At 36.9% G+C, this 26,100-nt stretch overlaps 1 protein-coding gene across 3 annotated transcripts in view; it reads right to left on the bottom strand.

The window, feature by feature from the left end:
• The window catches only part of GPSM2 (G protein signaling modulator 2), a 58,017-nt gene extending 32,199 nt beyond the window's left edge, over nucleotides 1-25,818 (bottom strand). The window contains exons 1-3 of one of the 3 annotated variants that reach the window (XM_070367567.1): nucleotides 25,567-25,818; nucleotides 5,220-5,283; nucleotides 3,458-3,760 (exon numbers count right to left, since the gene is read on the bottom strand). In XM_070367567.1, coding sequence (XP_070223668.1) covers nucleotides 3,458-3,513 — 56 coding nt within the window. In that variant the 5' untranslated portion in view covers nucleotides 3,514-3,760; nucleotides 5,220-5,283; nucleotides 25,567-25,818. The remainder of the gene's footprint in view (nucleotides 1-3,457; nucleotides 3,761-5,219; nucleotides 5,284-25,566) is intronic. The other 2 variants (XM_005891331.3, XM_070367568.1) reach the window with 2 other exon arrangements.
• Between the last annotated feature and the right edge of the window lie 282 nt (nucleotides 25,819-26,100).

The raw sequence follows: 26,100 nt of genomic DNA on the forward strand, positions 1-26,100 counted from the left end.
CATCTGTCCAGTCTACCACATATATCGAGTTATTCTAGTTTACTTTGTCAAAGGGAAAGCGTAAAACTATCTTGCATTAAATTTAAATTCTGATCAGTAACTTGGTTTTAAAAGTGATTATTCTATACATTATAACAAATTTCATCCTCAAAATGATGCTGGGAGATGGGAATTATTATAGAAGGAGAAAATGATGCTCAGTGACCTGCTTAAGATCATATGATGGCAAAGCTGAGAGGTGAAATCCTGTCTTTGTCTCCAAATCCAGTGTTCTTTCCACCACTCCACATTACCTCAAACTATTCTTCAGAAAGAATATTATTAATAATTATATTTATCTAGCAAAATTGAAAGTCAATACTAAAATTGCATTCCTTCACAACTTAATTGCAATAGCCTAATTTTTATATTAAAGTATTGAAATGTTTTTCTTCAAAGTAACAAGTATAAACAAGGAAATTTCTTTGTTTACTTATATTTTTTACTTATATAATTTACTTATAAATTATATAAGTAAACAGTATAATTATATAAGTAAATAAAAGTATTTACTTATATTTCTTTGTTATACTTAAACAAGTATATAACAAGCTAAACAAAGAAATACAAAACTAGAGAAATTAATATAATGAACCTGATATATCTACCTTTCTACATCAACAATTACCAATATATGATACATTATCAATATATATTTCATCTTTACCTCCACCCTCACTCTGCAACTTTTGAAGTAGATTCTAGAAAACATAGAATTTCATTTGTAAATATTTTGGTATGTACCTCTAAAAGATATGGAGTCATTTTCAAAAAATACAATCACAGTACTATTATCAATCCTAAAAATTTAATGGCAGTTATTTAAAATCAGTTGAACACTTTTAAAAAGTTTAGAAACAAATCCCATTTTTCTGTCAGTCTCCATTTCTCTCTACCTTCATAAATAAGTTGCAAAATATTTCATAAAGCATTCTGATATCTCTTAGGAGGTTTCTTAGTATCTGAAGAATTATTCCATGTCAAAATTTACAAACACACCGTACCACAGAAGCTCCTCCAGGGACAGACGAGGACCTCGATGAAAGAACCAGACGGATGCAACAGCACATGCTAAGTGTTTACCAGAATAGAAAAATAACCTATACAAGGACATGACATCTAAAAACGGGATACAAACTATTACCTGCAGTTATATACTAATCCAGTCATATACAGAATGCTAATTTCACAGGACTGACAAAACCAGAGATTTGTTTGGTGTAGTCTTACTAAAAATAGTTAAAAGTTTTACATTTCTTTTATAGGTGAAGTCTTGTATCAATATATAACCATGTTTGACCTATGCTATATCATGAAAAACAATAAATCTAAGATCTTCCTATAGGCACAGGTATAATCCACTCCTCATCAATTGTTACAATATTAAAAACATGGAAATATATACACTACCATATGTAAAACAGATAGGCAATGGGAATTCGCTGAATGACTTAGGGAACTCAAACCAGGCCTCTGTAACAACCTATTTGGGGGGGATGTGGTAGGAAGTGGGAGGGAAGTTCAAGAAGAAGGGGACATAGGTATACCTATGGTTGACTCATGTTGATGTATGGCAGAAACCACCACAATATTGTAAAGCAATTATCCTTCAATTAAAAAGAAATTTTTTTAAAAAGTAAGCCACTCTTGAAACTATTTAGCAAGACAGATAAACATCTTACTACATGTCTTATTAAACATTTTCAAGAGTGAACCATCAAGTTCATTTGATGGTTATATCCAATGAAATTCAAAGGACATTCCATCAAATGCGGTGCCAGACAACAAGCTAGGCATCATGGCTGCCCAAAGGGAGCCAATAGTCAAAGTAGGGAGTGGCAAAGGAGGAGGAGACAAACACATATAAACAGGTACACTGAATTTTAATATAGTTAGTGCTAAGAGAGAGAGATGCACAGGATATTTGAGCACAGAGAGGGCACTTAAAATATGGAGTTCAGAAACAGTTTCCAGAAGAATATTTTTGAGCTGAATTCCTAGATATTGAGTAGAATTAGCTAAACCAATAAAGTAGGAAGGGCATTCAGGTCATAGGGTGTAGCACGAACAAGGGCACTGAGTCACATACAAGGAACAAGGTGAGGGAATGCAGGAAGTAAGGATGAAGGAACACGTAGAGGCCTGGTAATGCAAGCTCCTGTGTACTACATTAAGCATGGCCCTACCCTGCAAGTGACTAGAAGCCACCAAAGAGATTATGCAGAGGTTGCATGATTAACTCTGTATCTGCAGACTGAGCCCTCTGGAGGAAAATTTAAAAGAGATTCCAAGAGGCCAGAATGGAGAATGGAGGGAGTCTGGAAGGAAGATGATGGGGGCCTGAACTTTCACAGTGGTGGAGAGAAGCCAGATGGATAGATGAATCTGAGCAGCATTTAGGAAGTAAAACTGGCAAGACTTCACACTAGACACAGAGGTTTCTGGAACTATGCCCCAGAGGGTACAGCAAGAGCATTTCTATTAAAAATTCATTTAAATTATATTGAATGTCTTCCATTTTCTTTCATTTGAAACTTTTAAATTTGCAATAAAAATGCCCTCAGCTTACCTAGATAAACTTTCTTGGCAACATGCCCTAACATGAACCATCTGCTCCAAAGCCAATGACAGTAAATCTCATTCTTTCCTATGCAAGTGCTAAGATACCTAAGGTTTGGTATCAAACATCTTCACTCATTAGGGATAAGAACGCTATTCAAAGCTAGAAGTTCTGATGTTTATTTAATATTAACTCAACAGTTTTGATAAGGAATCTATTAATATCTAATCACCTGATAATTAAGTCTTCCATTCTAATATTTGTGTTTATTTTACAGTTAAGAACAATGAGCATAACTTCCAAAATAAATGTTAAATAATGACGATATACATATTCTTGCTTTGCTCCTAAATGTCTTAGAAATGTCATTAATATTTTACCACTAAATATTAAACTGATTATTAGTTTATCATGTTTAGAAAGTACCCACCCATTCCAACATTAACACCCCTTTTCTTAAAAGCTCATTTATAAAAGATCACTATTTAAAAATTGTAACAAAAATTAGGTTGTTCAGCCAACCACACTACAAAATCTATCTTCTACCCTCGAAGATTTAGAAATATATTTCACTTTAATATCTGCATTATAAAAAGAGTAACAGAGTTTAAAATAACTAATCATAAACTCTTCCACAGAACATTAGCAAACAAACTATAGAATATAATTGTTCTCTACTACCATTTCCCTATAGAAAGGATATAAAAACTTACTACAACCACAACAAAAAGAAAACACTGTTTAAAGGAGATACTAACTATGGCTAGTATATTTTCATATTTAAATTTCAAATGATCAGAGTTAAACACATGTTTAAATAAATATTAAAATTACCCACTAAGAAAGCAGCAGTCTTACCTGTAACGAACATGAAAAGAATGGTCTTCTCTCATGTTTATCAAATTTTCCTCCATCGAGTCATATTATAAGCTGGGTATACTAAGAAATTATTTTATTTTGTGCCAATCCAGCTCTACAATGTAGAATTGCTGCAGAACATTGTCCGGTTAGTATATTAATGAGTTGGTGTTAATACATCCTAAGCTCCTGCTTCTTCTTTATTAATAATGAAAGGAGGTCAATGTCAGACAGCTTAAAGGTTCAAAATGTGTCCCAAATCCTTGCATCTCTGGCCCTTTCAGCAGCACTTCAGCAACATTTCTGCAAAAGGAATACAAGATGTTTTGCTTGAAGTCCTATTTTCAAAGAACAACCTAAAGTAATTCCAAGCTGTACATAATCACACAGCTAATTTCACAGACTGCTGTCATGTCAACTATGGCAGAAAAACAGCAAAGGACTTAATCAACAGAGGGCTTCTAAATAAGGATGTAAACATATGATATTTACTTGAGACATGCACTTTTTAATTTTTTAAATTGGTTTAAAATACAATAATTTTATGTAATATTTTCCATTACAAATATAAAAGAATAGATATAATACTAGTATCTTAAAATTGTAATATTTTAAGATTTAAAAAACTACCATTAACAAATAAAATGAAAATTCAACAACTCATTTGAACAAGTCAGTCCTAAACTCTATAAATTTACTTCTTCAAAGAAGATATTTGTGCTGATTTTAAAATTTTCTCTGAAAGCGATTATACCCACAATGAACAGCAAAAGGATGAATATGAAGATGTAAAAGAGGACATCAAAATCGTAAAATGTGGGCGAGGGGAGTAAGAAAATGTAGATCTTTTTCCCCCTGGAATGTATCTGAGCCTGTATGACTACCAGTCTAAGGCAAGTAGATGTACGAAAGGGTTAACATACTTGAAAAACAGGGTAACCACAAATCAAAAACATACAATAGATTCACAGAAACCAAAAGAAAGAGAACATAAGTATAATACAAGAAAAAATCATCAAACCACAAAATGAAAAGCAAAAAGAAAAAGGGACAAAGAAGAAATACAAAAATCAACAGGAAAACAATGTTTAAAATGGCATAAATACATATCTATCAATAACTACATTAAATGTCAATGAACTAAATGCTCCAATCAAAAGACGGAATGGCAGTCTGGATTAAAACAACAGACTACAATATGCTGCCAACAAGAGACCCACTTTAAGGCAGAGTAGACTTATAGATTGAAAGTAAAGGGATGGAAAAGGATATCTCATGGAAACAAAAATGACAAGAAAGCAAGAGTTGCTATACTCAGACAAAATAACTTTAAACCAAAAGCCATAAAGATAAAGAAGGATGCTATATGGTGATAAAAGGATCAATACAAGAAGAGGATTTTACACTCGTCAACATATATACATCCAGCAAAAGCAGTTATAAGAGGGAAGTTTATAATAATACAATCTTACCTCAAGAAACAAGAAAAACATCAAATAAACAAGCTAAACTTGCATCTAAAACAACTAGAGAAAGAAGAACAAACAAAACCTCAAGTTAGTAGAAGGAAGGAAATCATAAAGATTAGAGCTGAAATAAATGAAATAGAGACAAAGAGAACAATCGCAAAGATCAATGAAACTAAAAGCTGGTTCTTTGAAAAGATAAAATTGATAAACCTTTAGCTAGACTTATCAAGGAAAAAAAGGAGAAGACTCAAATCAGTAGAATTAGAAATGAAAAATGAGAAGTTACAACTCACCCCATAGAAATTCCAAGGGTCATGAGACTACTATGAACAATTATATGCCAATAAAATGGACAACCTGGAAGAAATGGACAAATTCTTATAAAGGTACAGTCTCCATAGACTGTGAACCAGGAAAAAATAGAAAATATGAACAGACCAATCACAAGCATTAAAAGTGAAACTATTATTAAAAACCTCCCAACAAACAAAAGTCCAGGACCTCACAGCTTCCCAGGCCAATTTTATCAAACATTTGATTCCTTGTGACCCCATGGACTATACAGTCCATGGAATTCTCCAGGCCAGAATATTAGAGTGGTTGCCATGCCCTCCTCCAGGGGATCTTCCCAACTCAGGGATCAAACCCAGGTCTCCCACATTGCAGGTGGATTCATTACCAGCTGAGCCACCAAGGAAACCCATCAAACATTTAGAGAACAGTTAACAACTATCCTTCTGAAACTTTTCCAAAAAATCACAGAGGAAGGAAAACTTCCCAACTCATTTTATGAAGCCACCATCACCCTGATACCAAAAGCAGATACCATCACCCTGATACCAAAACCAGATAAAGATACCACAGAAAAAGAAAATCACTTTTTATGATAAAAATAAAAAAGCTCTCCAGAAAGTGGGCATGCTGCCAAGTCGCTTCAGTCGTGTCTGACTCTGTGCGACCCCATAGGGCAGCCCACCAGGCTCCCCTGTCCCTGGGACTTTCCAGGCAAGAACACTGGAGTGGGTTGCCATTTCCTCCTCCAATGCATGAAAGTGAAAAGGGAAAGTGAAGTCACTCAGTTGTGTCCGACTCCTAGCAACCCCATGGACTGCAGCCTACCAGGCTCCTCCATCCATGGGATTTTCCAGGCAAGAGTACTGGAGTGGGATGCCATTGCCTTCTCCAAAAGTGGGCATGGAGGGTACATAACTCAACATAATAAGGCCATATATAATAAACCTGTATCCATTGTTTTCCCATCTAATTGCCATGAAGTGATGGGACTGGACACTGGAAACAGTGACAGACTTTCTTCTCTTGGGCTCCAAAATCACTGCAGAATGTAATTGCAGCCATTAAATTAAAAGATGCTTGCTCCTTGGAAGAAAAGCTATGACCAACCTAGACAGCATATTAAAAAGAGAGACGCTACTTTGCCAACAAAGGTCTGTCTAGTCAAAGCTATGGTTTTTCCAGTAGTCATGTATGGATGTGAGAGTATTCCATAAAAAAAGCGCCAAAGAATTGATGCTTTTGAACTGTGGTGTTGGAGAAGACTCTTGAGAGTCCCTTGGACTGCAAGGAGATCAAACCAGTCAATCATAAAGGAAATCAGTCCTGAATATTCATTGGAAGGACTGATGCTGAAGCTGAAGCTCCCAAACTCTGGCTATCTGATGCGAAGAACTGACTCACTGGAAAAGACCCTGATGCTGGGAAAGACTGAAGGCAGGAGGAGAAGGGGATGACAGAGGATGAGATGATCGGATGGCATCACTGACTCGATGGACATGAGTTTGAGCAAGCTCTGGGAGTTGGTGACAGACAGGGAAGCCTTGCGTGCTGCAGTCCATGGAGTTGCACACAACTGAGTGACTGAACTGAACTGAAGGAGACAACTGAAAACTCTGTTTCAGACAACTGAAAACCTGTACTGTGAAAACTATAAGATGCTGATGAAAGAACTTGAAGATGACATAAACAGATGGAAAGATATACCATGTTCATGGATTGGAAGAATCAATGTTGTAAAAATGATTATACTACCCAAGGCAATCTATGGACTCAATGTAATCTCTATCAAATTACCAATGGCATTTTTTCATAGAACTAACACACACAAAAATCTCAAAATTTGTGTGGAGACACAGAAGACCCCAAATAGCCAAAGCAATCTTTAAAAGAAAAACAGAGCTGGAAGAATCAGGCTCCATGACCTCCAACTATACTACAAAGCTACAGTCATCAAAACAGTATGTAACCAGTACAAAAATAGAAATATAGACAACAGAACAGGATAGAAAACCCAGAAATAGCCCATGCACCTATGGTCAATTAATCTATGACAAAGGAGTCAAGACTACACAATGTTGGAAAGAGTCTCTTCAACAAATGGTGCTGGGAAAACTGGACAGCCACATGTTAAAAAAAAAAAATGAAATTAGATCATTCCTTAAGTCCATACACACAAAAAAGCTCAAAATGGATTAAAGACGTAAATGTGAGACTGGACGCTATAAAACTCCTAGGGGAAAACATAGGCAGAATACTCTGACATAAATCACAGCAACATCTTTTTAATCCATGTCCCAGAATAATGGAAATAAATGCAAAAATAAACAAATGGGACCTACTTAAACTCAAAAGCTTTTGCACAATAAAGGAAATGATAGACAAAATGAAAAGAGAGCCCACAGATTGGGAGAAAACATTTGCAAATGATGTGACCAATAAGGAATTAAGTCTCCAAAATTTACAGCTTATTAGGCTTACTAGCATCGATACAAACAACCCACTCAAAAAATGGGCAGACCTGAATAGACATTTCTGCAAAGAGGACATAAAGATAGCCAATAGGCACATGAAAAATGTTCAACATCACTAGTGTTCAAAGAAATGCAAATCAAAACTACCATGAGATATCACCTCACACCAGTCAGAATGGCTATCATCAAAAAATCCACAAACAACAAATGCTGGAGAGGGTGTGGGGACAAAGAAACCCTCTGGCACAGTTGGCAGGAATGTAAATTGGTATAGTCACTACGGAGAACAGTACGGATTTTCCTTAAAAAACTAAAAAACAGAGCTACCACATGACTCTACAATCCCACTCCTGGGCATATATCCAGAGAAAAACATGGCCCAGAAAGATACATGCACCCCAATGTTCACTGCAGCTCTGTTTATAATACCCAAGACATGGAAGCAACCTAAATGTCTGTTGACACAAGAATGGATAAAGAAGATATGCTATACATATACAATAGACTAGACTATTACTGAGCCATTATAAAGAATGAAATAGGGTCTTTTGAAGCAACATGGATGGACCTAGAGAATGCCATACTGAGTGAAGTAAGTCAGTGAAGAGATATATCATATGACATTCCTTACATAAGGAATCTAAAAGAAATCATGCAAATGAACTTATTTACAAAACAGAAAGAGACTCATGGACTTAGAAAATCAACTTATGGTTGCCAGGGGGAAGGGACAGTTAGGGACTTTGGGAAAGTCAAGTACACACCGCTGTATTTAAAATGGATAACCAACAAAGACCTACTGTATAGCACATGGAACTCTGCTCAATGTTCTGTGCCAGCTTGGATGAGTCGGGGGTTTGAGGGGGAACAGATACATGTATATGTATGACTGAGTCTCTTTGCTGTTCACCTGAAACCACCAGAACATTGTTAATCAGCTATACCCCAATACAAAATGTTTTTGGTGTTAAAAAAGAATTAAACATATATGCATCTAATAAGGGAGTGCCCAATACGTAAAACAAATACTAATAGATATAAAGGGAAAAATGAATAGGAATACAATAATAGTAGGAGACTTTTCAACACACTACTCACTTCAGTGGACAGATCTTTCATTCAGAGAATCAACATGGCAACAGAGATACTCAATAATGTAACAGAACAGTTAGACTTAATTGATATTTTCAGGACAAGACATCCAAAAAACCAGAATATAGATTCTTTTCAAGTGCATATGGAACATTTTCCAGGACTGATCACATACCAGGGCATAAAAGAAGCCTCAACAAATTTAAGAGTACAGAAATTAACTCAAGCATCCTTTCTGACCATAACACCATGAAATCAGAAATTAACCACAGAAGAAGAAATGAGGAAAAAAATAATTACATGGAGATTAAACAATATGCTACTGAAAAACCTCAACGGATCAACAATGGAATCAAAAAGGAAATTAAACTACAACCTTTAAGGTAACAGTTAAGAGAAACAAGGTAAAAATAAGATATATGTGCTTACATAAACAAAATTATATATATGTGTGTCTGTGTGAGTGTGTATGTATTCCTGGAATCCAGTGTTATAAACAACCCCATAGGTGAGCTAGTCCAACATATTACTACCACATTCCCAGAAAGGTTACAAGGCAGCTAATCCTAATTTTGAATAGTCCTTTTAGCAAGCTATTCCATATTTTGAGCAATCTTTCCATTTCTACCCATTTCTCCCTTCTACTGGCATCCAGTAAAGCCTAACTCCTTTTCCACATAACATCCTTTTAAGTATTTCAGCTATAATATAAACTAGACTCTAACTAATACACATTCACTGCTTTGTTAATTAACTATAATTAGAGAGGATAGTAGGGAACAGAGCAGGCGGAGCAAGGTAGAAAGGATTAGTCTAGAGGGACTTCCTAGAGCGAATGAGGTTTTCATATTAATAACCAAAGTGGCATATAAGAAACACAAAATATTATTCCTCTTATCCTCTCTCCTGGCCAACAAATGAAGCAGTATCTTTTTTTTTTTTTTTTTTTCTCAAAAATTTTATTTAAAAAAAATCACATGCTCCCCATCCTGAACCCTCCTCCTCCCAACCTCCCCATACCATCCCCTGGGCCTTCCCAGCAAGCCCCAAGCATCCAGCATCGTGCACTGAACCTGGACTGGCATCTCGTTTCATACATGACATTTCACATGTTTCAATGACATTCTCCCAAATCTTCCCACCCTCTCCCACAGAGTCCATAAGACTGTTCTATACATCAGTGTCTCTTTTGCTGTCTCGTACACAGGGTTATCGTTACCATCTTTCTAAATTCCATATACATGCGTTAGTATACTGTATTTATGTTTTTCCTTCTGGCTTACTTCACTCTGTATAATAGTCTCCAGTTTCATCCACCTCATTAGAACTGATTCAAATATATTCTTTTTTAATGGCTGAGTAATACTCCATTGTGTATATGTACCAAGCTTTCTTATCCATTCATCTGCTGATGGACATCTAGGTTGCTTCCATGTCCTGGCTATTATAAACAGTGCTGCGATGAACATTGGGGTACACGTGTCTCTTTCCCTTCTGGTTTCCTCAGTGTGTATGCCTAGCAGTGGGATTGCTGGATCATAAGGCAGTTCTATTTCCAGTTTTTTAAGGAATCTCCACACTGTTCTCCATAGTGGCTGTACTAATTTGCATTCCCACCAACAGTGTAAGAGGGTTCCCTTTTCTCCACACCCTCTCCAGCATTTATTATTTGTAGACTTTTGGATCGCAGCCATTCTGACTGGTGTGAAATGGTACCTCATAGTGGTTTTGATTTGCATTTCTCTGATAAAGTGATGTTGAACATCTTTTCAAGTGTTTGTTAGCCATCTGTATGTCTTCTTTGGAGAAATGTCTATTTAGATCTTTGGCCCATTTTTTGATTGGGTCATTTATTTTTCTGGAGTTGAGCTGTAGGAGTTGCTTGTATATTTTTGAGATTAGTTGTTTGTCATTTGCTATTATTTTCTCCCATTCTGAAGGCTGTCTTTTCACCTTGCTAATAGTTTCCTTTGATGTGCAAAGCTTTTAAGTTTAATTAGGTCCCATTTGTTTATTTTTGCTTTTATTTCCAATATTCTGGGAGGTGGGTCATAGAGGATCCTGCTGTGATGTATGTCAGAGAGTGTTTTGCCTATGTTCTCCTCTAGGAGTTTTATAGTTTCTGGTCTTATGTTGAGATCTTTAATCCATTTTGAGTTTATTTTTGTATATGGTGTTAGAAAGTGTTCTAGTTTCATTCTTTTTTACAAGTGGTTGACCAGATTTCCCAGCACCACTTGTTAAAGAGATTGTCTTTAATCCACTGTATATTCTTGCCTCCTTTGTCAAAGATAAGGTGTCCATATGTAAATTTATCTCTGGGCTTTCTATTTTGTTCCATTGATCTATATTTCTGTCTTTGTGCCAGTACCATACTGTCTTGATAACTGTGGCTTTGTAGTAGAGCCTGAAGTCAGGTAGGTTGATTCCTCCAGTTCCATTTTTCTTTCTCAAGATCGCTTTGGCTATTCGAGGTTTTTGTATTTCCATACAAATTGTGAAATTATTTGTTCTAGCTCTGTGAAGAATACTGTTGGTAGCTTGATAGGGATTGCATTGAATCTATAAATTGCTTTGGGTAGTATACTCATTTTCACTATATTGATTCTTCCAATCCATGAACATGGTATATTTCTCCATCTATTAGTGTCCTCTTTGATTTCTTTCACCAGTGTTTTATAGTTTTCTATATATAGGTCTTTAGTTTCTTTAGGTAGATATATTCCTAAATATTTTATTCTCTTCAATTTGCAATGGTGAATGGAATTGTTTCCTTAATTTCTCTTTCTGTTTTCTCATTATTAGTGTATAGGAATGCAAAAATATCCTGCAACTTTACTATAATCATTGATTAGTTCTAGTAATTTTCTGGTGGAGTCTTTAGGGTTTTCTATGTAGAGGATCATGTCATCTGCAAATAGTGAGAGTTTTACTTCTTCTTTTCCAATTTGGATTCCTTTTATTTCTTTTCTACTCTGATTGCTGTAGCCAAAACTTCCAAAACTATGTTGAATAGTAATGGTGAAAGTGGGCACCCTTGTTTTGTTCCTGACTTTAGAGGAAATGCTTTCAATTTTCACCATTGAGGATAATGTTTGCTGTGGGTTTGTCATATATAGCTTTTATTATGTTGAGGTATGTTCCTTCTATTCCTGCTTTCTGGAGAGTTTTTATCATAAATGGGTGTTGAATTTTGTCAAAGGCTTTCTCTGCATCTATTGAGATAATCATATGGTTTTTGTTTTCAATTTGTTAATGTGGTGTATTACATTGATTGATTTGCGGATGTTGAAGAATCCTTGCATCCCTGGGATAAAGCCCACTTGGTCATGGTGTATGATCTTTTTAATGTGTTGTTGGATTCTGATTGCTAAATTTTGTTTAGGATTTTTGCATCTATGTTCATCAGTGATATTGGCCTATAGTTTTCTTTTTTTGTGGCATCTTTGTCAGGTTTTGGTATTAGGGTGATGGTGGCCTCATAGAATGAGTTTGGAAGTTTACCTTCCTCTGCAATTTTCTGGAAGAGTTTGAGCAGGATAGGTGTTAGCTCTTCTCTAAATTTTTGGTAGAATTCAGCTGTGAAGCCGTCTGGACCGGGGCTTTTGTTTGCTGGAAGATTTTTGATTACAGTTTCAATTTCCATGCTTGTGATGGGTCTGTTAAGGTTTTCTATTTCTTCCTGGTTTAAGTTGTACTTTTCTAAGAATTTGTCCATTTCTTCCTCGTTGTCCATTTTATTGGCATATAATTGTTGATTATAGTCTCTTATGATCCTTTGTATTTCTATATTGTCTGTTGTGATCTCTCCACTGTCATTTCTAATTTTATTGATTTGATTTTTCTCCCTTTGTTTCTTGATGAGTCTGGCTAATGGTTTGTCAATTTTATTTATCCTTTCAAAGAACCAGCTTTTGGCTTTGTTGATTTTTGCTATGGTCTCTTTTGTTTCTTTTGCATTTATTTCTGCTCTAATTTTTAAGATTTCTTTCCTTCTACTAACCCTGGGGTTCTTCATTTCTTCCTTTTCTAGTTGTTTGAGGTGTAGAGTTAGGTTATTTATTTGACTTTTTTCTTGTTTCTTGAGGTGTGCCTGTATTGCTATGAACTTTCCCCTTAGGACTGCTTTTACTGTGTCCCACAGGTTTTGGGTTGTTGTGTTTTCATTTTCATTCGTTTCTATGCAAATTTTGATTTCTTTTTGATTTCTTCTGTGATTTGTTGGTTATTCAGCAGCGTGTTGTTCAGCCTCCATATGTTGGAATTTTTAATAGTTTTTCTCCTGTAATTGAGATCTAATCTTACTGCATTGTGGTCAGAAAAGATGCTTGGAATGATTTCTATTTTTTTGAATTTACCAAGGCTAGCTTTATGGCCCAGGATGTGATCTATCCTGGAGAAGGTTCCATGTGGAGAAAAAGGTGAAATTCATTGTTTTGGGATGAAATGTCCTATAGATATCAATTAGGTCTAACTGGTCTATTGTATCGTTTAAAGTTTGTGTTTCCTTATTAATTTTCTGTTTAGTTGATCTATCCATAGGTGTGAGTGGGGTATTAAAGTCTCCCACTATTATTGTGTTATTGTTAATTTCTCCTTTCATACTTGTTAGCATTTGTCTTACATACTGCGATGCTCCGTGTTGGGTGCATATATATTTATAATTGTTATATCTTCTTCTTGGATTGATCCTTTGATCATTATGTAGTGACCTTCTTTGTCTCTTTTCACAGCCTTTGTTTTAAAGTCTATTTTATCTGATATGAGTATTGCTACTCCTGTGAAGCAGTATCTTAAGAAAGGAGGAAAAGATGGGTAATGGTTATTAAACCAACAAATCTCCTCTTTTTCCTTTTGTTTAGAATTCATTGTACTTTTTTTCTTTAATAAAAAACATTTAGGAAACTGGGCTTCCCAGCTGGTGCTTGTGGTATAGAACCACCTGCCACTGTAGGAGACACAAGAAACACAGGTTCAATCCCTAGGTCAGGAAGATTCCCTGGAGGAGGGTATGGCAACCCACTCCAGTATTCTTGCCTGGAGAATCCCATGGACAGAAGAGCCTGGCAGGCTATGGTCCACAGGGTTGCAAAGAGTCAGACATGACTGAAGCAACATGGCATGCAGACACATTAAGAGAATTAGTGTATTCAGAGCAACAGCTCCAAAGTGCATTTAAATTACACAACAGCTAAACTGTCAATTAAACTGTTTTCCACTACCACTTTGAGGTTTAGGTTATTTATAGTATGGGGCAGAAGGTGAGGTATTAGAATTAAGTTAAATTACAATTTAATTGAAATATTTTTCCAGCCGTGGTATCATAATGAAATCCCCAAGCTCACCAAGTATTAAAAAAAAAGTTAACTTCATACTTATTAAAAAAATAAGTATTAATTAAATTAACAGATGTATATAAATGGAGCTGCATAATACCTTACTTGATTAGGACTGCATACAGAACTGTAAAAGAATGTATTTCACCACTTTACCAAGACAATTTATAAATGGTTTTACTATTTTCAATGGGAGAGTATCCCCCAAAAGTTACTCTTAAATTCAATCTCTGTAACAATTAAGTGGTATTTATCTTACATTTAGTCACTGAACAAACAAGTAATTCTTTTTTTTTTTTGCCACTTCATTTTTTTAATTGAAGGATATTTGCTTTACAGAATTTTGTGGTTTTCTGTCACACATCAACCAGAATCAGCCATAGGTACACCTCCCTCCTGAATCTCCCTTCCATCTCCCTCCCCATCCCACCTTTCTAGACTGTCGCAGAGCCCCTGCTTGAGTTCCCTGAATCATACAGCAAATTCCCATTGGCTATCTATTTCACTTATGGTATTGTAAATTTCCATGTTACTCTCTCTATACAACTCACCCTCTCCCTTCTCCCCCCGCCCCCCACCCCATGTCCTTAGGTCTGTTTTCTATGTCTGTTTCTCCACTGCTGCCCTGAAAATAAATTCATCAGTACCATCTTTCTAGATTACATATATATGTGTCAGTACATGATATTTATACTTCTGAGTTCACTCTATATAATAGGCTCTAGATTCGTCCACCTCACTAGAAATGACTCAAATGTGTTCCTTTTTATGGCTGAGTAGTATTCCATTATGTATATGTACCACAGCTTCTTTATCCAGTCATCTGTCAATGGACATCTAGGTTGCTTCCATGTTCTAGCTATTGTAAATAGTGCTGCAATGAACACTGGGGTACATGTGTCTTTCTCAGTTTGGGTTTCCTCAGGGTATATGCCTAGAAATGAGATTGCCAGGTCGTATGGTGGTCATATGGTGGTTTTATTCCTAGTTTTTTAAGGACTCTCCATCCTGTCTTCCATAGTGGCTGCATCAGTTTCTATTCCTACCAGCAATGCAAGGGGGTTCCCTTTTCTCCACACTCTCTCCAGCATTTACTGTTTGTAGACTTTTTGATGATGGCTATTCTGACTGGTGTGAGGTGGTATCTCATTGTAGTTTTGATTTGCAGTTCTCTAATAATAAGCCATGTTGAGCATCTTTTCATTTGTTAGACATCTGTATTTCTTCTTTGGAGAAATGTCTGTTTAGGTCTTTTTCCCACTTTGATTGGGTTGTTTGTTTTTCTGATATTGAACTGTATGAACTGCTTGTGTATTTTGGAAATTAATTCTTTGTCAGTTGTTTCCTTTGCTATTATTTTCTCCCATTCTGAGGGCTGTTTTCTCACCATGTTTGTAGTTTCCTTTGTTGTGCAAATGCTTTTTTAAGTTTAATCAAGTAGTACCACTTGTTTATTTTTGTTTTTATTTCCATTACTCTAGGAGGTGGGTCATAGAAGGTCTTGCTTTGATTTATGTCATTGAGTGTTCTGCTTATGTTTTCCTCTAAGAGTTTTATAGTTTCTGGTCTTACATTTAGGCCTTTAATTCATTTTGAGTTTATCTTTGTGTATGGTGTTAGGAAGTGTTCTAATTTCATTCTTTTGCATGTAGCTGTCCAGTTTTCCCTACGCCACTTATTGAAGAGGCTATTTTTGCCCCACTCTACTTTCTTGAACAAACAAGTAATTCTTTATTCAATGATTCATGTTGCAAAAATCTCTAACCAGTTTATTAACAATATGTTCATTCATGCTCCACATGGAGTTAACAAACTCACTGCATATTTTTATGTATTACTAGTACAACACTAATAAAATTTACAATAATATTAAATCATAAATTTTTCATTAAGATAAGAAAATTTAATGACAGGACCAGGAAATGGAATGGAAATTACAGGTTTGAAAGAATATTAAGAAGTCATCAAGTTTAACTTCCACTCTCCATTAAGACTTACAACTAATAATTTACAAAGAACACATATGCCCTTAAAAACACCTCCCACGTTTAACAGCAATGCTCCAAAAACCACACTGCTAACAAAATTGTTAACTTACAGCATTTTTTGGTCTGACTATAGATAAAGAGAAAGCAATAAGTACTTTCCATATCCTAGAAACTGACAGAAGCATGTAGACTGCCTCATGTCTAATTACCTGATTAGGAAGTCAAAACAGGCAGACTCCCCAGTTACATACCCAGTCAGACTTCTAGACACTATCCAAGGTATGCAATCAGAGTAAACAATAAATCCCAGACTTGTTATACTCCACTGGCAACAAAGTATCTTCAAACTAGGTGACTAGGAAAAACAGGGGATAGACAGTTACAGCTGATCTTTTTGAATGGGTTTGAACTCCACAGGTCCACTTATAGGGGAACTTTTTTCAATAAATACATGCTATAGTACTATACAATCCACACTGTCGGAGAAGGGATAAGATACCCACTCCAGTATTCTTAGGCTTCCCTTGTGGCTCAGCTGGTAAAGAATTTGCCTGCAATGTGGGAGACCTGGGTTCGATCCCTGACTTGGGAAGATTCCCTGGAGAAGGGAAAGGCTACCCACTCCAGTATCCTGGCCTGGAGAATTCCATGGATTGTATAGTCCGTGGGGTCACAAAGAGTCGGAAATGACTGAGCAACTTTCCCTTCCCTTCACTTCACAGATGTAGAACCATGGATACAGAGGGGCCAAATGTAAAATTATTAATGGATTTTCCACTGCACAAGGGGTCAGCACCCCACACCTCCACAGTTTTCAAGAGTTAACTGTCTATTTTTTGTCCTTATTTTGATTTACTGGAGAAGGCAATGGTAACCCACTCCAGTATTCTTACCTGGAGAATCCCATGGCCAGAAGAGACTGGTGGGCTACAGTCCATGGGGTCGCAAAGAGTCGGACGTGACTGAGCAACTAACACACAAACATTTCGATTCATTTAAACTATCTACTCCTGACTGTAACCTAAATGCCAATAACTTTTGGTCTGATTCTTTCATTCATGTATCTCTATATACTAGTAAAACCCATTCGATAATAAATATAACTTACTTTTCTTGCCTCCAGGTTTGATAATTTAAATTCTTTAAACTTCTCTTATCTTAATAATTCCCTCTAAAGTACAATATTCAAATTCCCCAAATCCCTTTCAGTTGTAATGTTTCAAATCAGACATAGTAGCTGTTTATAAATTGGAACTGGAATAAATATTGAGGAAGAATGAAGGACATATTTAAATAAAATTCTTCCACTTTAGAATTCAGGGTACAGGTTAGAGCAATAATACACATCATAGTGCTAATGGGGTAGCAAAGTAGGATGCCGAAACATCCACTTATAAAATAAACTCAAGTAACTACCTTAGGTAAACTATTTTCTGTCAAATTAGGTATCTGTAAGTATATTCTTTGCAGCCAAAGATGGAGAAGCTCTATACAGACAGCAAAAACAAGACCGGGAGCTGACTGTGGCTCAGATCATGAGCTCCTTATTGCCAAATTCAGACTGAAATGGAAGAAAGTGGGGAAAACCACTAGACCATTCAGGTATGACCTAAATCAAATCCCTTATGATTATACAGTGGAAGTGAGAAATAGATTTAAGGGACTAGATCTGATAGATAGAGTGCCTGATGAACTATGGACTGAGGTTCGTGACATTGTACAGTAGACAGGGACCAAGATCATCCCCATGGAAAAGAAATGCAAAAGAGCAAAATGGCTGTCTGGGGAGGCCTTACAAATAGCTGTGAAAAGAAGAGAAGTGAAAAGCAAAGGAGAAAAGGAAAGATATAAGCATCTGAATGCAGAGTTCCAAAGAATAGCAAGAAGAGATAAGAAAGCCTTTCTCAGCAATCAGTGCAAAGAAATAGAGGAAAACAACAGAATGGGAAAGACTAGAGGTCTCTTCAAGAAAATTAGAGATACCAAGGGAACATTTCATGCAAAGATGGGCTCGATAAAGGACAGAAATGGTAGGGACCTAACAGAAGCAGATGTTAAGAAGAGGTGGCAAGAATACACAGAAGAACTATACAAAAAAGATTTTAACAACCAAGATAATCATGATGGTATGATCACTCACCTAGAGTCAGACATCCTGGAATGTGAAGTCAAGTGGGCCTTAGGAAGCATCACTACGAACAAAGCCAGTGGAGGTGATGGAATTCCAGTGGAGCTATTTCAAGTCCTGAAAGATGATGCTGTGAAAGTGCTGCACTCAATATGCCAGCAAATTTGGGAAACTCAGCAGTGGCCACAGGACTGGAAAAGGTCAGTTTTCATTCCCATCCCAAAGAAAGGCAATGCCAAAGAATGCTCAAACTACCGCACAGTTGCACTCATCTCACATGCTAGTAAAGTAATGCTCAAAATTCTCCAAGCCAGGCTTCAGCAATACGTGAAACGTGAACTTCCAGATGTTCAAGCTGGTGTTAGAAAAGGCAGAGGAACCAGAGATCAAATTGCCAACATCCGCTGGATCATCAAAAAAAGCAAGAGAGTTCCAGAAAAACATCTATTTCTGCTTTATTGACTATACCAAAGCCTTTGACAGTGTGGATCACAATAAACTGTGGAAAATTCTTCAAGAGATGGGAATACCAGACCACCTGACCTGCCTCTTGAGAAACCTGTATGCAGGTCAGGAAGCAACAGTTAGAACAGGACATGGAACAACAGACTGGTTCCAAATAGGAAAAGGAGTCTGTCAAGGCTGTATATTGTCACCCTGCTTATTTAACTTCTATGCAGAGTACGTCATGAGAAACGCTGGACTGGAAGAAGCACAAGCTGGAATCAAGATTGCCAGGAGAAATACCAATAACCTCAGATATGCAGATGACACGACCCTTATGGCAGAAAGTGAAGAGGAACTAAAAAGCCTCTTGATGAAAGTGAAAGAGGAGAGTGAAAAAGTTGGCTTAAACCAGTTGGCATCTGGTCCCATCACTTCATGGGAAATAGATGGGGGAACAGTGTCAGACTTTATTTTTTGGTCTCCAAAATCACTGCAGATGGTGACTGCAGCCATGAAATTAAAAGACGCGTACTCCTTGGAAGAAAAGTTATGACCAACCTAGATAGCATATTCAAAAGCAGAGACATTACTTTGCCAACAAAGGCCCGTCTAGTCAAGGCTATGGTTTTTCCAGTGGTCATGTGTGGATGTAAGAGTTGGACCATGAAGAAGGCTGAGCGCCGAAGAATTGATGCTTTTGAACTCTGGTGTTGGAGAAGACTCTTGAGAGTCCCTTGGACTGCAAGGAGATCCAACCAGTCCATTCTAAAGGAGATCAGCCCTGGGTGTTCTCTGGAAGGAAAGATGCTAAAGCTGAAACTCCAGTACTTTGGCCAGCTCATGTGAAGAGTTGACTCATTGGAAAAGACTCTGATGCGGGCAGGGATTGGGGGCAGGAGGAGAAGGGGATGACAGAGGATGAAATGGCTGGATGGCATCACTGACTTGATGGACGTTGAGTCTGAGTGAACTGCAGGAGTTGGTGATGGGCAGGGAGGCCTGGCATGCTGTGATTCATGGGGTCGCAAAGCGTTGGACATGACTGACTGGCTGAACTGAACTGAACTGTGAAATATACACTAATTTATTTGTAGATGGTCTAAATATGGCTTGTCATCTGATCCAACCATCTATTTCTAGTTACATTTTATCTGAACGATATAGAGGCAACAGGATGGCAAATATAAGGAACAATGCATGAAAAATTCAAAGTAGGAAGGTAAAAGCAGGAAGTTTACTTAGAGTATTCAGTGTGTAAGAAAAAGCAAAAGCTATAGTAAGCAAAGTCCAACAGGAGTTCAGAGCTTGATTTCAGTGTGGCAGGTGTTGAGCCAGTCAAAGAAAAATTATTCTGCCATCAGAATAAGACTGATGTGAGAAATTAGTGCCTAAAGAAAGTGAAGTCAGGATCAAGAAACACTAGGTACTTGATTAAGTAACCTAGCTAAGAGTACCTACAGAAAAATGAAAATAATGCCCTATGGCTTGAAGAGGGGCAAAGGTCAAACAGTGACAGCTGCTTACAAGACTTCCAATTATGAGGATAGGTGGAACAGTAGCAATATGCACAGTAACTGATGAACTGGACTGTAAGAGTCATACTTCAGAGATGAAATAAATGGAATATTTATATTAAACTTGTGCTTGGTAAGTGCTATGTTCACAAGAAACAAAAAGATATCAAACTTAAGATAATTTTAAATCAGATAAAACTTGATAAATGGGGAAGGATGGGAATGGGGGAAATAGAATGAGAGATTAATATTTCTTAGATTAAAATTTGTAAAGTACCAATGAGATTTAAACACTGTTAAAAACTGTGATGATTCAGTGGCAAAATTAAGGAGAAATTGCTAGGGGATAAAAAAATAAGGCAATGCAAAAAAGGTCTGATTCTTTATTCAACATATTTTCTACCAATAATATAAGTGTTGTGTAATACTGTGAATTAAACATAATTTCAGATTATATGCATCTGTGTATCTATATCTATCTATACTGTTACATATAGTTTTAGCGTTAACTGATAACTGTCATATATATCAAATGTAAATTACATAATTCAAAATTAATAAAAAATAATAGTGCATAGTAAAGCAGATCATTTCTTTCTCTATCATTCTGGAGAAAGGAGAATTTGCCAGAGTATGCTGTAAAAACTGAATCAATAAAGTTTTCTTTTAGCAAATATATAATCCTAAAGTATGTACATCAACTAAGGTTACATCTTAACTTATTGCTAACCTTTAAGTTTGCAACAATCAATATAAGTCTATAAGATGTTAGGCCAAGTTAGGTTAAAAAACAATAACTGTAACTGCTTACTAAATATATATTTTATTATAAAGACTTTCTAATAAGCTGCTTGTGACCACTGATCAGCAAAATAAAAAGAATAAATTCAAAGACTAGATTAGAATAATAGTTCTAGATTCCAAGTAAATCTATATCTTAAAGGCACACCACCAGTCAGAAGAGTTCTTATTTATTTTGAAATTAATCCTCATGGATCATTTTGAAAAACAGCAAATACATGCAAAGTCAAAGCACTATTGATTTTAAACTCTCGTATTTATTCTTGGCAGATCAGAACAAAAGAAATTTAGGTTCACAGCTGTGGACGTTAAAAGGCAAAACAATGAATGCAACTATTTCAAAGTGGTATAATCCAAAAACAATTTTAGTAATATAAGAATTCCCCATCATGTTTTCAAAGGTTTACACCTAAAAGTTCACCATTCTAAACAACTAAACTATACATAATCTTCCATTTTGGTGAAGAATATTTATATTTCTATCCATCACATAAAGCTAAAAGGACTTCAAAGAATATGCTCCCTGGATAATCAAAATACTTAAAAAAGTCATACGTGAAATTTCAAATTAGATACATACTAAAACAAAATGGAATCTAGAAGATAGATTTGACTAGTTCAAGCTTTCATCTCAGCACTGCTGTTAAACAGTGAGAAAGGACCAAGTGTATGAGGCTACGTACAAGAGACATGCTGAATGTCTGTAGTTCACATTAGTTTCCAACAGTCCCTACACGAAGCACTGCAGATATAATCATTACTGTACAGGCAGCCTCTTAAGTGTCTTAGGGTTTGGCAGCCCATGATAAAGCAGAAAGAAGCTGAATACTGAATATTTTCCTGAGAGGAAGGTGATAGACTAGAAAGGGGCTCTATTTTTAGATTATATATGGAGCCAGTATGAATTATGCCAGTGACCACGCTAATCATTGAAACTGCTGAATGGGGTATGATGAGGTAGTTGCCTAAAAATTTCAAGAACCAAAGTTAGTTTCTTTTATGCAACAGCTCTAACCTTGGTTACCTTTTTCCCCTGCAAAGCAGTTAATCAAAAATCCTATTTCAACAAGACTACTTACTTATATTTAAAAATATAAGTATGTCCAACTAAAGGAGAAAAGTCTCATCTGTGTTCATTAGACTAAAATTAGTAGTTTTCTCCCTATTACTTGGTCTTATTTCTCCTCAAAGTGAAGTCCAGAGTTTACAAATAATGTTAATTTTTCCTCCTATAAAAAATTTTGAATATACTGTACTTTTAATCATTAGTAAAATCAATAACCTTTTAGAGTTTCAATTAAACATATAAGTTACTTTTAGTTAATTACTGTAACCATGTAAAATTGGATACAAAGCAGTATTTTAATATCAAGATTATAGAAGACACAATGATAATTTTTTAAAAATTCTAAATTCAATCAACTCCAATTATATTTTCAGTACATTACAAATGACTACTCAGGTTATAAGGCCAGGTAATCACAAGAAAAATGTCTGCAATCCAAAAACCCTATGATTCACACTAAGCTCGACTTCCTTAAAAAAAAAAAAAAACCTAAATATATACATTAATCATTGCCCTTTCCAATCTGTACCTTTTGTTAATAAATAAGTTAATGGATAAACTTAATGCAATTAATAGGAGCTTTCAAAGAATACAAAATAAACATCATCTTATGAACACATTACTATGACAGAAAAAAAAGAAATACTTATTTGTAAACAATGGGGAGAACATAACTTGGAGAAAAACTGGTCACCAAGTCACCAGAAAATACAACTCACAGCCCTTTACTACTACCAATGTTGGTCAGCCATCAGCTTAAACCAATTAATATATGTATGAAGAACTAAACAGCGAAAGAGAAAAGAAGTGGTTCCGTCTACTGAGCCTTGTTCTTGAATTAGTAAATGACAATGAATGAGTTCTCTTAACAGAAAAACTATGAAATGACAAAACTGGTTTCAAATACATTTTTAAGGAGAAATAAATCCCAAATGTAAAATGATTATATATGCCTTAAAAGAATCCCTAGAGAGTTTGAATTCAGAATTCTTCATGGGAAAATATAACTGCTTTCTCCTTCCAAAAGTTATCACCATTCTGTGTGAAAATGTTTCTATTCAATTCAGTAATGTTTTGAGATGATATTGGAAGAATAATTCTAAGTTAAAAGGACTAAGAAAAGTTTTTTTGAGGCAAGGAAATCTGTTCTGCAACTTGAAGGATGGGTAAACCTTACTACTAGGTAAATTGAGAAAAGGCATTTTAGTCACGGGGAAATGCTCACACAAAAGCAAAGGGGGGTGGGACTGTAGAGAAAGTGTGCCACTTTCTGGGGTTAGGAGTCAGAAAAGAGAAGTCTAAGAAGGCACTAAATTGTGAGAGACTCTGAATACACATTTGGCTGAAGGAGTATTTGGCCTTGTATTTGTATGATAAGAAATCTTGTGATTTTTTCAACGAAGGAATTGAAAAGTTGGATCTGTGTTAGCAAGATAAACTGACAGACAGAAGAAAGTTACTTCAAAAACTCCAGAAACCATTCATGAAAATAAAGCCTTCTCTCCTCATCTCACAACACCAAGCAAATTGCTTTGCACAGAATCGATGTCCAACAAACTTTTTTGATTTCTTGCCTGAAGAAGGTAAGAACTGTAAAGAAGCGAAGAATCCTATGGTAGTGAGAAAACCAGACTTGAGTACATTTCTGCTCCACAGTAAAATGGATATTTATATTTATGTAAATAACTCAGGAAGAATCTTACTCATATTTTTACTGTTTTTATAAGGACAATTAGAAGGATATTGAAAGTGTTATGTGATTTATAAAGTATTGAAAGGAGAACAGCTGTCCAAAAAGAAGGGCTGAAATATTTCTGTATAGTTCACAGCAAAACACAGCATATACAGGCATCTTAAAAGTGGGATTATGTCTCTACAAATGGAATCCAGAGACCCAGAGATTTAAAGAAACACAGAAGCAACTGGGACTTGGCCATGTTTTGAATCTCTGCACAGTGACTAGTTACTACTTAAATGATCTAGTTAAACTCTCAGGGTTAGTTTGGCATAGTGAAACTTATCCAACATGTGTCTTGGTGATTAGAGATATGATTTACAAAAAGCACCTCAATGCCTGGCTCTGGTACTTAACAAAAGTACTCAATATAGTAGAAATAATCATAATTGCCATTGTTATTTTAAAAAAAATCACATGTCTATTAGATTTAGAATGCTAGTCTAAATCTATGTCATGTTTTCAATTTTAAAATTCCAGAGATCTAATTACGAAGTTTTTATCTTTTAGGTAAATTAGAAACATTTTATGCTTAAGAACAAGGCCATTTTAAAAACTACTATATCCTATCTTTGTTTTAATTAGCCGAGTACCAAGTCTGAGATTTATATTAAAACATTGTAACACTGCATGTCTGATTTAATAACAGAAGTTAATACAACTAAACAGCTTATCCAGCCAAAGAGGATTTGGAGGGAATGCCTTCTAAAACAGTAACACATAACTTTTTACTCTGTATCAGCTTCAAGGTAAGCTGTCCCTCCTCCCCTGAGCCTCCACACTACACACACACTCACACATCAACCAAAAGCGATCTGCCCCCTTTAAACGATGATTACTGACTTCGAAACGGTCAGCCAAAGCTGCATCTTGAATAATGATAAGCCAAGCAAAAGTGGTATTTATCAGGTAATCGCACAGGTGATTATCAAGCCGGAAATCTTCCGTGCACCCTTCTAAAGTGGCAGCTTCAAAATTCAGCTTCCCACACAGGCCACCAGAGACTCCAATACAAGCCGAGTGAAAGGAAAGCCAAGAATCTACTTCGTTTAATTCCACGGGAGGGTTATATTATACATTAAAGCAAATAAAATTTCCACCCTTAGTCGTTTTCTTTAAGAGTTCAAATGATACCAGTTTAAAAACGAGCTAACTGGTTACCATTAAACAAGGAAACTATAGGTTTCTTATTATTCCAAGATACTCTATAGATTTTCAGCAAAGGGCTTTCTTGACATTCAATGCTTACGAAAACTTTTTGCACCAACTATCAATTTCTACGGTAAAGCGACAGGTTGATTTCCCCAGAGTCCATTAACTTCAGTATGGTAAACGCAGGTGTCTGACAAAGGCTGCCTGCTCTAGACAGCAAACTCACCACAAGAAACGCCATCCTTCTCGGATTTAATTCCACGGGGTTTCGCGTTTTTGTTTGTTACTCACACTCAGAATACGTAAGTTGTTCTTGTATCTACTGTCCTTTTTACTAAACGAACAAACTAGAGAAGAAAGCCCTTAGGATGTACTCTAATTTTTAAATGTCCAACCTGAAAGAAACTGAGTGCTCGACCCGGAGCGGGCTACTCCTCACCCCGAATTTCTGATTTCTCGACTTGCGTCCCCGCGACCACTCCGGCCCCCTCCTGACGCGAACAAAGGAGATCGCCCCCACACCCCAGACACAGAGCCCGCCCCCTACTCACTCACACGCCCCCCCTCCCTGTCACCTCCCTCCGTCTGGCGTCCGCAAACGCCCCTCCGAACTCACCTCCCGGGGGCCGGCGAGTGTAGCGAGCGCGGCGGAGACGGCGAAGCTGCAGCAGCAGAAGCCACCTGCGCAACAGGCGGGTGGCAGCCGCCGCTCCCGCGGCAGGTCCCTAAGCGGAGGCACCGCGGGAGGCCGGCGCGTGCCCCCCGCCCCCAGGTCACGTGGGCCAGAAGTCCCGATCCCTCCTCACCGCCCCCAGCGTCGGCCGCCACGCAAGGGTCCCGCAGCGCCGCCCGCCCGCTACCGCGCCCCTCGTCTGCGCCTGCGCCCAGCTCCAGGCGCGCCCATTCAAACCGACAACGCCCCGCGTCTTTCGGACCCGCCAATGGCCGGCGGGAGGCGGGGCGATCGGCGCGCTGCCTCCGCCCCCCGGGCTGGGCTGGGCACTGCGTGTCAGGTTGAGGGAGGGCCTGTGGGCTCTTAGTCCCTCCGTTGCTCAAGGGTCTGTCCTCAACCACCAAAGCGAAGTTATTAATACTTTCCTGCCCTCCCGTTTCTTCTTCAGGCACTGACGAGTGGGCGAAAAATATGGTC

This window comes from Bos mutus, chromosome 3, assembly GCF_027580195.1.
Source record: "Bos mutus isolate GX-2022 chromosome 3, NWIPB_WYAK_1.1, whole genome shotgun sequence".
Classification (NCBI taxonomy): Eukaryota; Metazoa; Chordata; class Mammalia; order Artiodactyla; family Bovidae; genus Bos; species Bos mutus.